General features: G+C 34.7%; 2 protein-coding genes across 7 annotated transcripts; one reads left to right on the top strand and one right to left on the bottom strand.

Moving 5' to 3' along the window:
• Positions 1-376: 376 nt before the first annotated feature.
• On the top strand, positions 377-5,102 carry LOC120080469 (ras-related protein RABE1c-like). Its single transcript, XM_039035129.2, has 9 exons — positions 377-566; positions 677-787; positions 1,527-1,599; positions 1,900-2,000; positions 2,708-2,773; positions 3,668-3,765; positions 3,970-4,032; positions 4,371-4,463; positions 4,571-5,102. Exons 2-9 carry the CDS (start codon positions 715-717, stop codon positions 4,652-4,654), a joined length of 651 nt encoding a protein of 216 aa, XP_038891057.1. The 5' UTR covers positions 377-566; positions 677-714; the 3' UTR covers positions 4,655-5,102.
• A 1,405-nt stretch (positions 5,103-6,507) lies between these two features.
• Positions 6,508-14,142, bottom strand: LOC120079776 (protein INVOLVED IN DE NOVO 2-like). 6 transcript variants are annotated; one of them, XM_090315431.1, is made up of 8 exons: positions 13,636-14,142; positions 11,962-12,904; positions 11,638-11,819; positions 10,064-10,153; positions 9,682-9,969; positions 9,080-9,307; positions 7,657-7,903; positions 6,508-7,027 (listed from the first exon to the last, which is right to left on the bottom strand). In XM_090315431.1, the coding sequence occupies exons 2-7, from the start codon at positions 12,884-12,886 to the stop codon at positions 7,679-7,681; spliced, it is 1,938 nt and encodes a 645-aa protein (XP_090171557.1). In that variant the 5' UTR covers positions 12,887-12,904; positions 13,636-14,142; the 3' UTR covers positions 6,508-7,027; positions 7,657-7,678. The 6 variants fall into 6 exon arrangements, with proteins under 6 accessions (XP_090171557.1, XP_090171556.1, XP_090171558.1 ...); XM_090315430.1 differs by having other exon boundaries at positions 13,650-14,137; XM_090315432.1 differs by having other exon boundaries at positions 6,508-7,024; positions 13,650-14,137.
• Between the last annotated feature and the right edge of the window lie 236 nt (positions 14,143-14,378).

The following is a 14,378-nucleotide window of genomic DNA, read 5'->3' as shown; positions in this document are numbered from 1 at the left end:
GATGTTACACAAACACAGACATATGAAATCCACAGATATATGAATCCCACAAATATATAAATTTTAGACATTCTATCTTAACTCAGCGTCCAAACAATCCCATAAATTTTAACTTTCAACTTTATGTAATTTTTGTAAGTTATTATTTTTTGAAGGAGATAAAGAATAACACACATAGGGAAGATTGTAAAGAACTTATGGGTAAATTCATTTTTTATCATCAAGAGATGGAAGTACTCATATTTTATTGGTTAAAAAGGAAAAAAAAATTCACATATTTTGTTTGTTTCTTCTTGGCAGTTAATTAATGAAAAGGAAATAAATAAATAAATTAGAAAACAAACTAACAAAGTAGTAATCGAGTGTAGCCGAGTGTAAGATTAGAATCAGTGAGCTCATTTCGTTAAAAGAAAAAGCGCTTTTCGTATACACGCGTCTCACCGCAGTCGATCGGTCCCAATCGGCCAATCTCCGCGCGAAATCATAGTATCTGTTTTCATTTCTCTCTCTCTCTCTCTTCCCTCTCTCCGTTCGATGTCGCCGACGACTTCCTAAGCTTCGTTAAGGTAATCTCTCTCTTTTCTTCTCTCTGTGTTTGATCTTTTGACGGAGGTATCGTTTGATTTCATAGAGTCATTGTTTGTTTGTGTCCCTCCCTTTTTCTTCTTGGTCGCAGAAGGGAAATCAAATTTCGTTCAAAGATACTGGAAACCGATGGCTGCACCACCGGCAAGGGCTCGTGCTGATTACGATTACCTCATTAAGCTTTTGCTTATTGGCGATAGCGGTATTTCCCCAACCCTTGGTTTTTTGTTGTTTTGAGTTCTGAATTCTTGTGTTTGATTTGCTTATTGGAAATGGGAGGTGCTTTAAGAGATCTGATGGCTGGGTTATGTGTAGTGTGGCGTGGGATTTGGGATTTGGGATTTGTTTTCATCAATGTGATTTCGAGGTTCCTTGTTTTAGTGGGAGTAATTTTGTTGTATGTTTTCGGTTTGTGTTTGGACTTTGGTTTGGGCCTTTTGATTCGAAAATGGTCGATTCGTGTCGATCTCTCCATTTAGTTGGGACCCTTTTTTGGGCTCAAGTTTGGCATTCTCGGCTTGTTATCTTTTACATTTCATCTTCTGGTGGAATGCGCCTTGCTTTTGTGTGCAACAACGTTGTATACCTGGTAAAAAGGGGTTGTGATCTTTTGACGGCCAATAGAGAAAAAATAACCTTTTTCTGTTCGAGAAGATTATTTTGAATATTGAGTTTTATGCTTAAATGTCTGTTGGAATCGAGGTGAAATTTCCTGTTAATTGACTGATGTTGCTGTTTGTGGCTCCGCATATGCTTAGTATGATAAGTTGTAGGTGTAACGTTTGGTCTTTCTGCCTCTGGTTGATTTAAGTTCTTTCATTAAAGAATAGTAAGTTTATTTATGGGAATCTCATGCAAATTTTGTGATAGATTTGTGAGCCTTTCCATTTCGCATACCAATAGTCTCCACGTAAGCTTTCTTCATTTCGATTATTTTGCAGGTGTGGGAAAGAGTTGTCTGCTTCTGCGTTTTTCTGATGGTTCTTTCACAACCAGTTTTATCACCACAATTGGGTTTGTAGCCTGTGTACCCTTGAAGGTTGCATGTTGAAACGTTTAAGTATTGAATCAATTCAAAACATTCAAAAGGTTTTGTAATGGTCATAGACTCATAGTTGGGACTATTAACTGAAATGAGTTACTAGGGTGGTTTGGACAATCAGTTTATCAGATAGCTGGTATGACTTTTTTTCATATACTGGTAATCATGTGTATGATATTAATCGATCTGCACAAGAAATTCTATAAGTTTTCTAAGTACAAGTAGTTTGGAAGCATCTCTTTAATAGCCAGATAATATGCATCTTGTGGCAGTATTGATTTTAAGATACGAACCATTGAGCTCGATGGGAAGAGAATCAAATTGCAAATCTGGGATACAGCTGGTCAGGAGCGTTTCCGGACAATCACAACAGGTACTATCTGATATTTAATACGATTTCTCCTAGATATTGTTCCAGGACAGATGCTCCCTTTCTGAAAGAGGGGCATTTAATTGTATGATCAAACTTTTGTATTACTTCAATGTAGAGAGGAGATCAGGGGTGATGATGACCTTCTTAAATGTAATTGAGGTGTCCTTCCAAAATTTTCTGTGACCATTTAATCTCGTCTATTTTAGCCCGTTGGAAACTGTTTTGGACTCTTGAAGGTGAAAGCTAGAAATTTTTAAAAGTAGTTCGATTCATTTAGGTATTCTAGCTTATTTCAATGTTTATTTTGACATTAAACATTTCAATTTAGTAATCAAAAGAATCTATCCTTGTCCTTTTGTTGTTAGGTCGTTCTTTTTCTCTCTCTTTCTTTTTAACATAGTGGTTTCTTGTTTCTTAAGTGTCTTGATAAGTATCAAAGTCGATTTAAGAATACGTGCTTCTTTTTTTTTTTTTTTCCTTTATTTTTTCTTTTAATTATTCCTTTTAATAGGAAAACGAGAGAGATGGAATAACGTTTTTTATGAAGTGCTTCTAATTTTTGTCATGTGGAAGTGAAGTAACTCCCTTGTTCAACTCCCTTAAACTAATTTTTATTCCAATGATATTGAAGTGAAAAGATTTGCGTGTCTGTAACTTTGATGATTATAGTTTGAATAATCGGTGTAATTTTGTTTATGATTCTGTAGCTTACTATCGAGGAGCCATGGGAATTTTGTTGGTCTATGATGTCACTGACGAGTCATCTTTCAACAGTGAGTTATTTTATTGCCTATCTATGATGAATTGATTTGCAATTGCCACACTTTATAATATTAAATCTTTGACCTTGACGGGCTCGTGATTCATTCTGCCAACCGTTTCATTCAAGATTTTTCTAACTTGTCAAATTAGTTTTATAGGCATCAATTTTCGTCAAGGTGTGTAAGTTCTACTGTTTTTAGCTGGGGTATAAGTGGGTTGCTATTTTGTCCTTGATGTCAAATTAACCTATAGTTTAAGAAAATGACTCTTTGATGTAAAATCACCAATCACCAAATGGATCAAAATTGGGCTGAACCAACCACAACTGACCATCTACCAAAACCGAACCAACCAACCGACTATAAAATTATATTTATGTAGCAAACTGATCTGATTGAGACATATTGTTCAACTTCAAAACCAAGAGTGTTTGGCATAGCTTCTTCATGATTTTTATGACAAAAAACATTTTCTTAAAAAAATTGCAAAGTTCGGTAACAAAATCGCTTTTAGTAAAATCTGATTGCTTTAATTATTTTAAAAGAAATACCTTCAAGGTCCGAAAAGGTAATACTAAAGTGATTAACAAGGGATCCCTTTCAAATCCCTTTTAGTAATTTGGTATTCGTAGAATCACCTTAAGATGTAGTGACCAAACAAACTTGGGATTGAATTCACTCTTAGGAAAATGATCAAACAAACAAGTATTCTAATTCGATTCAGAGCTCGGTGGAATAATTATTTATCAAAGTGTTTTAATAAAAAGTCTTTTTTAAGAAAAAAATTGTTTAAACTGAAAGGTAGGTCAAGCTCGCCGACTCATTTTGGTTGGATATCTTGGGGATGTTTTTGGGTTTGTGGGTTCAATCACATTCCCTAACTTTGAAGATTGCTCTCTTATTCAGACATTAGGAATTGGATCCGCAATATTGAACAGCATGCATCTGATAATGTGAACAAGATACTGGTAGGAAACAAGGCTGATATGGATGAAAGTAAAAGGGTAAGCATTTCTATTGCAAAGATTACTCTCAATTTTTGTCTTTTCATTGCTTGGCACCAAAAAATTACAGGTTCAAGAACTTTGAATGCAACGCTTTAAAGTTCATACTCAGGCTTCCAATGTAACGAAGTAGAAGTTAGTTTTAATATTTGACAGTTGATGTTATCCTTTGTTTACCTTGTATCTTTTTTAATTTTGTCACAGGCTGTGCCTACTTCTAAAGGTCAAGCTCTTGCTGATGAATATGGAATCAAATTCTTTGAAACTGTAAGTTAGAAATGCTTCAAGTTTTTAAAAGCCCTGCCAGGTGCGCACTCAGTGCCGCAGATCTGGTACCTTGCCTTGTAAAGGCGAAGTGCACACAAGGCGAGAGGCACAAAATAAGGCACACGCCTTATGTGAAGCCTAAGTCCCAAAGTCCTGGGTTTTTGGACTTTTTCATTATTTTGAAAAATATAATAATAATTAGTGTTTTTCTTCCAAAATTCCTTGTGTTTAGGATTTTTTTAATTAAAAAACCTACACTTTTTTCTTTCTTTCTTTTTGCGCTTTATTGCCCTTGAGCTTGAAAAAGCACGCTTAGTTCTTGCATTTAACTAATGCAGAGTGCAAAGACAAACCTGAATGTCGAGGAGGTTTTCTTTTCAATTGCCAGGGACATTAAGCAAAGGCTCGCAGACACTGATTCGAAGGCAGAGGTATTTACTATGTTGTTTTCGGTCCTGGATTGCTTTGAATGTTCTTTAGCCTTGTATGAAGAAATTGTTGTCACCAAGTAAAACCTTGAGATCTATTTGTAATCCAGCCTCAAACAATCAAAATAAACAAGCCAGACGCAGCAGCCGGGGATGGTCAAGCCGCCCAAAAGTCAGCTTGCTGTGGCTCGTAAAACGTTACAAGAAGATCCAACCGATCGAAAGAGCGAAAAAAGATAAACGCTCTTCATATTATGGTGGTGCCTTCTGGGAATGAAACTAAAGCCTGGTGAGATTATGGTGGGCTTGTTCCTCTATCCCGGTCGTCGCTTCTGTGAATCATAATCAGTTTGTGTGTTGAATGCTTTCTTTTTGTTCCTCTATTTTGGCAAAAGACAGTCTGATTTTCCCTTTTCTTCTTATTTTTATATATCGGAGGTTGGGATTTAGGACTCTTCAATTATTTTACATGAGTTGGTGTAGATAGATAATCAGGATTATTAAAGCATGTTCTTCCTTGAGGAGCAAGAAAGAATGTTGGTCTCTGACTCTCTGCATCTTTTGTTTTGTAATTGGGATTATAAGACCTTCTTCTTAACTCCCAACTCTAATTGGAATTATTGAATGTTAACTTTTGGTGAAGCTCTGCAATTAATTTTGTTGGCTTGTTGGACTATACTACTTTCGGGATGGACAAATTCACCTGCTTCATGTTCAGTATTTTTTTTTTTTTTTTTCATTTCTTGAGTATAAGTGAGGTATGAGGATTTGAACCTCCAGTTTTTTAGAGGAGTTATAGGAGTATATGCCAATTGTCGTTGTCTATGTATGTTTTGGCATAATTATGTAGAAGATTAAAATTATTATAAATCATATGCGTAAGCACTAGTTACTAAATTTTTCTACATTAACTATCATATCAATCTCCATCTTATTTAATCGAAATAATTCTTCAAAAGTTTTTTTTAAAAGAACATTTTAAAATTAAGGGTAGAAATAAAACTTTTTGAAATCTAGGGACATATTTGGCAATTTTTTTGGCAATATAACCTATTTTTGGCAATTTTCCGGAGTTAGAAATGTAATTCAAAGTTTATTGATATTTTGTACCATATAACCTTTTCATTTTCATATTGTATTTTTAGTGACCTTGAGATTTATTTTTTATTTTTTTATTTTTATATTTTGGTCTATTTTAAGGGTAAACTAGACAAACTAGCCCTTATTGTTTTTATAAATTTTACTTGAACTTTCAAATTTATATTATTTATTCAAATTGTAAATTTTGCACCTCAAACTTTTAACTGTAAACATTCCATAACTTGATTGTAAGAATTACAACTTTTAATTGTAAACATTAGTACTTTGGACCAAATTGTTGAGGTGAACAAGCAACAATTATGGTCTACGGATCCATTTTTTAGATAAAAAAGTTGGAGGTGCAGTTCTTGCAATCTCACAAGTTTTAAGAGCCTAATTTTGTGATTAAAAGTTCGAGGGGTTAGATTTTTACAATATCATAAGTTCAAGGATCATTCTCACACTAAAAAGTTTAAGACTGATTCCATCAATCAAAATATTTTGAAGTAGCTTGAATAACTTTCTCTAAACTTCAAGTATTTAATATATGAACAATTTAGGAACTATAATAGGTATTTGAAAGATAAGGAGAAAAAGAATTATTATGGAAGTTGAAATATTAAAATGAAATCAAAATCCAGTTCTCATCAATGAATGGAGTTTTCCTTTTGTTCATCTTTTAATTTTATGAACACTTCAACAGTTACAAGAACTAAATGGTTAAAAATGAAATAGAGACCAAAAAGGTTACAAAGAACTAAATTACAAAGACTAGAAATACATTTTTTACCTTCATTTTCTCAATAATCGTCTAAAGGAAAAATTATCTCCAAAGCATAAACCAAATGGGTCTCAAACCACATATGACAAGGTATGAAACCTTATTTTGGTCTGAACAAGGAGCATACAAATGCACCAACCATTATCATGGAGTCTTGCTTTATTCAGACAGTTATATTTGCAAAAGTTTGAAGAAGATCTAAGTCATTCTCATAAGCAAACTGAGTTCAACAACAATGGCTATCCAAGCTATTCATAAAATTGCTCAGAAGCCCTTACATTATTGAAACATGAATAAGATAGAAATAATCACTCAGTCTCTAGACTGGACATTACATGTAGGTTACAGCGGTTGCCCCTCAGATCAAGGACAACGTAGTTTTATAGGTTTTTCCAAACAAATTAAATAGTAAGATCGGTAAATGATAATCGATAAGCAGGTCTGCATTATGGAAATCTCTATAATCTGGAAATAATTGATACACAGGAAAGGAATGACTTGAAAACATACACTGACTTAACTTATTTGGCTCATATTCCATCTCCTGGTTAGACGTCTTATAATTGCAAAGAAGAGAACTTCATCTCCATGCTCGTGTTTGAATTTTCTTTAAAGAAAATCCGATAACTCCATACGAGTATTCTAACCCAATAGAATGCATTGCGTTTTATTCATGGCAATGATGTTGGTTTAATCGGCGTGGCTGCTGCAGCAGTTCAATAAATCTAATGTTACTGACAAAATAATGCAAAACAGCAGCCAAGCAAATTACTTCAAGAAGACTAATGTAGGAGTAGCTATGCTTTGAAAAGGATTCAGACTGTCATCACAAGTTCTACTTTGAACATTTTCATGATATTTATTGAGGAACCTACATTAGAAAAAAGGGACCTCACATTATTTATAAAATAGATGGACTACTTCTTCATAGTCAATTGGTTTTAAACTCCATGTTATGTAATATGGTATCAGAATCCATAAAATCCAAATGGATATTTCGATCCAATAAAAGGAAATTGGAATCTAATCAAGAATGGTGATCCCAAAAGAGGCACCATCTTGAGAGAGCATGTTGAAGATCTCACGTTGGAAAAATCAAGGGATCTCAAACTCTTTATAAGATAGATAAGATACTCTTCTCACAGCCAATTGATTTTGAGATGGAACCCCATGTCATCTCCTTAATCTATTTAATTTATTCAGGCATTCACACACAAAATCCATTGAGCGGTATTAGCATTATGACAAAGTGCTAAAGCTTCTAATCTGCAATTTTATTCTTATTTCCAGTCAAAAAGACGGTAAATTATATCAACCACAACATTGAATACCAACCTTCAGGGTGTGTTCCCCGTTTCTAGTTGCTTCTATTCAGCTTGTCCAGTAAAAATCTTACTCCCTCTCGCAACGTTGCTTTCCTTTCCTCTTGGTAGTTCCATAGCTCCGAAGTGATATACCGGCCACTGGGATTGTATTCGTTTATCTCCATTAAAGCTGATGTCACAGCCTTGCATACTTCCTCACCATAATCCTTTTTCAGACCTTTCAGTTTCTCATCTTCATCATCCAAAACTTCAATTTCCTAAAACAGCATAATGACTAATAGTTAAACATAATCCCTGATTTTCTTCTACGCAAGCATTGAATCATCCCAGTGAGCCAAAAATCAAAATACAAATTCAAGAATAAAATTTTAAAACATTGAATCTGCGGCTCCAGTGTGCCACTAAGATAGATGACTGGAATAATAACATTATACAAATTATCCTGTCCCCAAAAAGTGTGAGAAAATCTCCTGTACTATGAACAGGGTTTCAACCTATCAGCAATATCTAAGAAAAGTTTGGGGCCTACCGACATTATACCATACTAGTTTGATATCAACCCTATCAGCAATCTTTAAGTAAAATTTGGAGCCTACATAATAAAATAATATACCGACTAATCATGTGGCTTAATATTTTTAATGGTGGGAGGAGGCATTGCAGTTGTACTAGAAACTTTTCCCTTTAACACGCAGAGGTAATGATATGCCAAGATTACATTGCATTGAGTACTATTTATTTATTATTTTTAATTAAAAAATGAAGGAATGTACAAGAGCATACAAAAAATAAATCCACCAAAAAGAGCCCCAAGCCAACACTAGCTACAAGAACGGACCCAAATTCTGAATCTAAGAATTAGACCAAGCTGATACTTACAAAATTATTCAAGCTATTTTTATCATTTTGGCTTTAAACTGAAGATGGATTTTTTAGACAAATACATATGATATAACTTAATGTTTCATTTCTCACAACTTAATTTTCAACGGAAATTTCATTTGTTTAAAAACTAACATTCAGAGAACCAGAAACCAGAAATCAGTTAGTAAGAGGACAAGAAATTATTATACATATTTTCTTGGTTAAAAAATGATAACAAGGAACATAAAATAGTTTCTGCATGCAATTACATTTCTATTTCTACATCAAATGGAGACATACTTAACGAGTTCTTCGTCTCCTTCTTCCTTTTTTTTTTTTGGGCCACTGGGAGATTGTGGATTATCTAATTAATGAAAATGCAATATTCGCATGAAATATCCCTAGTATGTAAGAAAGGAAAATCCAGGATGCCTAGGTATGACATATCTAACAGTATTTAAACTCATTGGATTCTAAATAGACATGCCACATTAGGGCCCACAAAAATATGCCTACATTTCTTAGTTGCAATGAACTAAACTGATGAAAGGAGATGGCAAAAGAATCACCTTATCTTTTCCGTCAGCAGTATCTTTTCCTTCTACCTTAATTACTTTGAAAGGATGCCAGTCTGGATCCTTGAGATATTCTGCCCACAATGAGCACAGCTCTGAAGCTCTCTCATCTGCTTCATCCTCGTTATATATTTTCTTCATTGCTTCATGAAATGGTTTTGTATCTAATTCGCCCATTCTCTTAACACGCAAGTGTGAACGACCAGGCAAATCTTTAAAAGCCTAAGAAACAAGAGAATTAAACTGTATTAGGAGTTCAAAATTTTTAACTAGAAGAAAATTTTATTTTACAAACGGGAAAAAATATATCCATTCAGCTACATGAATATAAAACTCATACTAATTTTAGTTGACAAAATATATCGACTCCAACAGATGCATTGACACACAAAATGAATCAAGTTGCACGCGACCTCCCTCGTAACCAAGACTTTAAATTCATATTGAAGTATATCAGACCATTATGGGACGATAAACACAGCCTCCAGACATGCTGCCTCCAGACTCAACACTTTTTACAAATAGTTCACAAAGAACTGTGGTATATTTTTATCCTGTACACGACTTACAACTTTGCAGTAAGAAAAGAATCTTACATTAATTATCTCTTTACGAGCTTCTTGGAGCTCGTCATTACTCTTGCGCTGCTTTACTATCAATGCTTGGTTAAGGTCATCAAGCTCTTCAAGTTCTCCTTCCTTTTCACTCAAATCTTTTAGTATTGCCTCTGCCTTCTGGAGGACTTCCACATCCTCATCATCTTCCATGTGCTTCATAACATTCAACGTCCCACGTAGACGCTCAATTTCCAATTCTAGTGCTTGCTTGGCATCCAGTTGTTTTTCCAGTCGGATAATTCTCTCATGAAGGTCCTCCTTTTGTTTCTGAATCATTAGAAATCACAAATAAGTATTCCCTGTTTTCTAATTTTTGATAATGAAATATTCTGATGATTAATAGAGCACACCCGCCACAAACCTTCTGATCATCTGCCAGCTTCATAAAATCTTCATCAGCCTTCTGCTGCTCTAGTTCAGCCAATTGAAGAGAACTATTTCTCACCTCATACTGAAAAGAAAAAAGAATACAAGTCCAATGGTAAAAAACCTCTCCATGCCCCAAGTTGGAGACATATATTTCACAAAAAATAATAAAATAAATTAAATTAAAAAACCTCGTTGATTGATTTCTCTAGAAAAGAATACCATCCCCCCTCCCCCCCTTCCCCCCACAAAAAAAACAAAAAAAACAAAAACAAAACAAAAACAAAAACAATAACAAAAACATAGCAGACACAGAAAACAAAAACACGATACCACATCACACACTCATTAAGTCATACACTGCAGCATTTATATGTACCCGACTGGAAGTTAGCTCAGCCATTACAGAAAGCAATGAATCAGAAAATACTAATCAATAAGTTTCTGAACGACATGGAGCATCCCTAGAACATTTCTTCAGGCATCAGCACAACATAAAACCACCATGTTGGTCACTCTAACAAGTTCATATGTTCAAGGCAAACTGCACAATTATGTGCCTTCTTTCTGTGTATAGATGTGCAGGGTTGGAGCTAGTGATAGAGTTGAAGAAGCCAAACAAAGTTAATTGGTTGACATAAAAGAATAAATTAACAAATTAATAAATTGAAGAACACAAAGAATTGAACAATTAAAAGAGTAATAAGTTTAATGAGTTCATGTAATAATGAAGTAAAAGAAAAGAGGATAAATACCTGAAATATTTATTATGTTCATTTTTGGTAAAAAAAAAATCATAATATCATAAATTCACGAAAATTTCTGAAATTTCAAATACACACACACAAATAACTCTGAGGTGTGTAGTCTGATTTTGGATTCTGTAGAGACAAAGTTACATAAACCTAAGTTTACGCTGTCCGTGTTTGATTTCTGAGTTTGGGAGTTGTAACTTGTAAGTGTAAGCGTGCAGCAAAAGGGATGGGTATAAGATGCTTGAATTTATGTGGTAAAAAGAATTAGCAAACTTGTGCACTAGGTAGTGAAGGTAGAAGTGAGAAGCAATTCTAAAGCCACATTTCATTGATTTGCTAACTGATAGATGCAGTCGTGCAAGCACATTTCGAAATGTGAAGACCATGGGGTGCAACAAAAATCTTGCCTACAACATTGTTCAGCTGTAATGCGATTGAAAACTATGCTTAAAAAAATAAATGAATAAACAACTTTAAAAAAAAAAAAAACAGAGGTGTCAGGTATTAATTTATTTGAAAACCAAAGTTCAGGCAAAGTGAAATGATTGCTCATCTACAGTAACTCCTAAAACATGTCTGACAGTCAGATTAATGACTATCTCAAGCTTTCACATCTGCAATTGTCATAACTACAGGCAAAGACTAGTGAAAGATGATACTCATTTTTCCCTTCGTCTCTGCAAATCATGAACACAAGAATAGTAGGAAGAATCGACCTTTAAAAAATATACTGTCTCTTTTTGTTATTGCAACACTATTCAATGCATAAATTATTTCCTACGATTTCTTTTAAGAAAGAAAAAAAAAAGTGTACCTTTTCAATTTCTTCAGCCAGATACTTGCTCTCATTTTCATTTTGTGCTTCACGCATCTCCAGTTCTCTTCCTCTTAACTCGAACTCTTTTTTCTGAGATTCGAGTTGCAACTTTAGTTTTTCATGATCGCTGAAGATCTTCTTAAGGTGATCCCTGGCACCCAGTTGAATCTTTTTTATCTCTGTACACGTGAGAAACATTACATAAATTCAATGATACAACTTGGAATATCCATGAAAGAAAAAGTAATATATGATAACATGGAACAAATTGCCTGGTCTTAAAATGCAGGAAAGATTATTTTAAAGCTCTATATAAGAAACCTTCGTTATAAGCTTGAAGTAATTTCTCTCTCTCCCCCATTAAATTGTTAAGGGTGGTGGCGGTTTCACTACATCTTTTCTCCATCTCTATCAAGTGTTTGTTCTTGAGCTCAATGATACTTGTAAGATTGGACACAAGTCTATCTTGCTTCCGTGCTTCCTCCTGAATAACTTCAGATATGGTCTTAAGATCTCCAATCTTACGTAAATGTTCCCCAATTATATTATTTGAGTTGTAATCATCAGCCCGAGCAACCCAAGCATAAATTCCTAGTTTCTCAGCAGTAGTACCATTAGCCAGCCAATCCTTTTTCCCATGACGATCTGCCTCATAAGCCCTCTCAAAAGAAATAGCATTATGCAAACCAGGCCAATCTTTATTAAATTCCACAATAGCACAACCTGAGTGGCCCCGGTAATTCCACAAAGGAGTAACCCTTGTGGGATTAAATCCTCTTTCCTTCAACTCATCCCTAAACTTTGATCCACTTCCTCCCACAAATCGCCCATCATCTGTACGCTTAGTTGGAATATTTACCACAATTCCTCTCCAAGGCCACACAAACTTTTCATCATGATTACAATCCATAACAGGATCATTATTGCTAGTGAGTTTTGATGGACCAACAGCATCAGCTAGATCTTTTTCCAAATATTTCAATAGAGCTAAATGATTAGCTTTCTCTTTGGTACTCCGTTTATTTGAAGGACTGTTTCCTACCCCAGAAGCATGCTGCAGGAGATCCTTGTATAAGAAATCCCTCTTTCTTTTTTTTGTACAGTAGGGGCAAGTAAATGTCTCATGCGAGAGTTTCACAATGCGTTTTCCATTTTTCAGTTCATCATATGACTTGCTTTCCCGCTCACCCAATTCCGATTCACTCATATCGGAGTCTATGTCAGAATCATCTGTCGAACTTTCCATAAACTTAATGAAGAGCACCTAGAGAAAAAAAATCTTAAGTTACATTCATATTTATATATAATTTTACAGTAACATTTGAATCTATAGAATCAAAGACAGTAGATGACACAATAGATTTGATGCTAACAGAGATTATAGGATGAAATTGTCCAGCAGAGAGGGAGACACAGAGATACAGCAATTTTTAACTGCTGGCTCATATCGCTCAATCAAATGAGCTTTTAACCATGATAAATAAACAAAACACACCTTCAAATTATACTTACCATAAGGTTTTAAAAAAAAAAAAAAAATCTTTAATGAGCTTTTAGCACAGCAACAAACCCCTAACCCCATGAAAGCCATCCTAAATCCCACGATACAAAATTTAAGAAAGAGATCTAGAAAATGCCACTGTTAAAATATCCAGAGCTCAATCCACACTTCCAACATGAAAGGAGGAAAAGAAAAACCAGTACTGACAACTAAACCCGAACAATAGAACCAGATCAGTAAAAAACAACAAGAACGATGAATTCCAAACGAAATGTCAAACATCAGAATATACAAGAATCTCAAATCCCCAGCTCAAAAAGAGAAATGCATTGCAATTATTTTCATGCAAGAGAAACAAAACCATGCATGAAATGCTCCAAATAAATCTAAACTCATCAATCCACCCCAATTCAAAAGGGAAGCAAACCCAAAATCCAGAAAAGGGAAAAAAGAACAAAAACCTTCACAAAGCAAGAACATAACATAGAGATCACCTAACAACAATCACCTAATCCAAAGGCGTCTGATGCAGAAAAACCAAGCAAGTGGAGCCTTCTGTGAGCTGAGAAAGAAAAGGGGTTAATTGAATTCGCGAATTGAGAGCGAATCGAAGACTTGGGGTTGGAGTGAGGACTGAAAAACACTGGAAAAGTTGAGTCACATGGGAAATGCGACAAAGTCGAATTGGGGCCAGCGGCGGGGTCCGCAATATAGTAAGCAAAGGCTTAAGAGGAAAAGATGATGATGAGAATCGTACGCGCATGAGAGCGCGTTCGTTTAGGTAAACGAAGAGAGGCTCAGCTCAGCCTCTCACACACTCCAAAAGCGTCAATCTCCATGTTTGAATGAATCCTGTGAGCTCTGACCATCAAAGTTTAACATATTGACTTCTGAGCCTTCCGAAGTGGCGAGCCACCATTTGGATTTAGGCCTGCGCCTAAATATATCGAGAATTTATTTTTGAGGGTTGCCCCGCAATTTAATAACTTCAATAATTGCCCTTAGCTTGCCGGTTCTAGTATTATTTATTTGCTCAATTTGAATATAAATTGACTGTAACATAAGATTAAAAAAATTTTAATTTTTGATCTTAGTTGAGAATATCCGTACGAGCCAACAATAGTAAGGACATTTTTTTAATGAAAAATAAGGTACTAATACAACTATTTAAAGGTTTAAAGGTATTTTTTTAAACAAGTTACTAACTTATTAATAGTTTTTGTTTGTTAGTAGTATT

The sequence above is a fragment of the Benincasa hispida genome, chromosome 7, assembly GCF_027475165.1.
Source record: "Benincasa hispida cultivar pf3 chromosome 7, pf3_genome.v1.1, whole genome shotgun sequence".
NCBI lineage: Eukaryota > Viridiplantae > Streptophyta > Magnoliopsida > Cucurbitales > Cucurbitaceae > Benincasa > Benincasa hispida.
Note: the sequence above shows the minus strand (reverse complement) of the source record. Positions and strands in the feature narration are given on the sequence as shown.

Bases quoted from the DNA above. Each gene is read 5' to 3' on its own strand.
- LOC120080469 (XM_039035129.2), top strand. From the start codon at position 715: ATGGCTGCACCACCGGCAAGGGCTCGTGCTGATTACGATTACCTCATT. The intron at 2,001-2,707 runs GTACTATCTGAT...ATGATTCTGTAG, and splicing joins TTTCCGGACAATCACAACAG to CTTACTATCGAGGAGCCATG. The intron at 3,766-3,969 runs GTAAGCATTTCT...ATTTTGTCACAG, and splicing joins ATATGGATGAAAGTAAAAGG to GCTGTGCCTACTTCTAAAGG.
- LOC120079776 (XM_039034157.2), bottom strand. From the start codon at position 13,626: ATGTTATGTTCTTGCTTTGTGAAG. The intron at 11,820-11,961 runs GTTTCTTATATA...TCACGTGTACAG, and splicing joins ACTTCAAGCTTATAACGAAG to AGATAAAAAAGATTCAACTG. The intron at 9,970-10,063 runs GTTTGTGGCGGG...CTAATGATTCAG, and splicing joins AGCTGGCAGATGATCAGAAG to AAACAAAAGGAGGACCTTCA.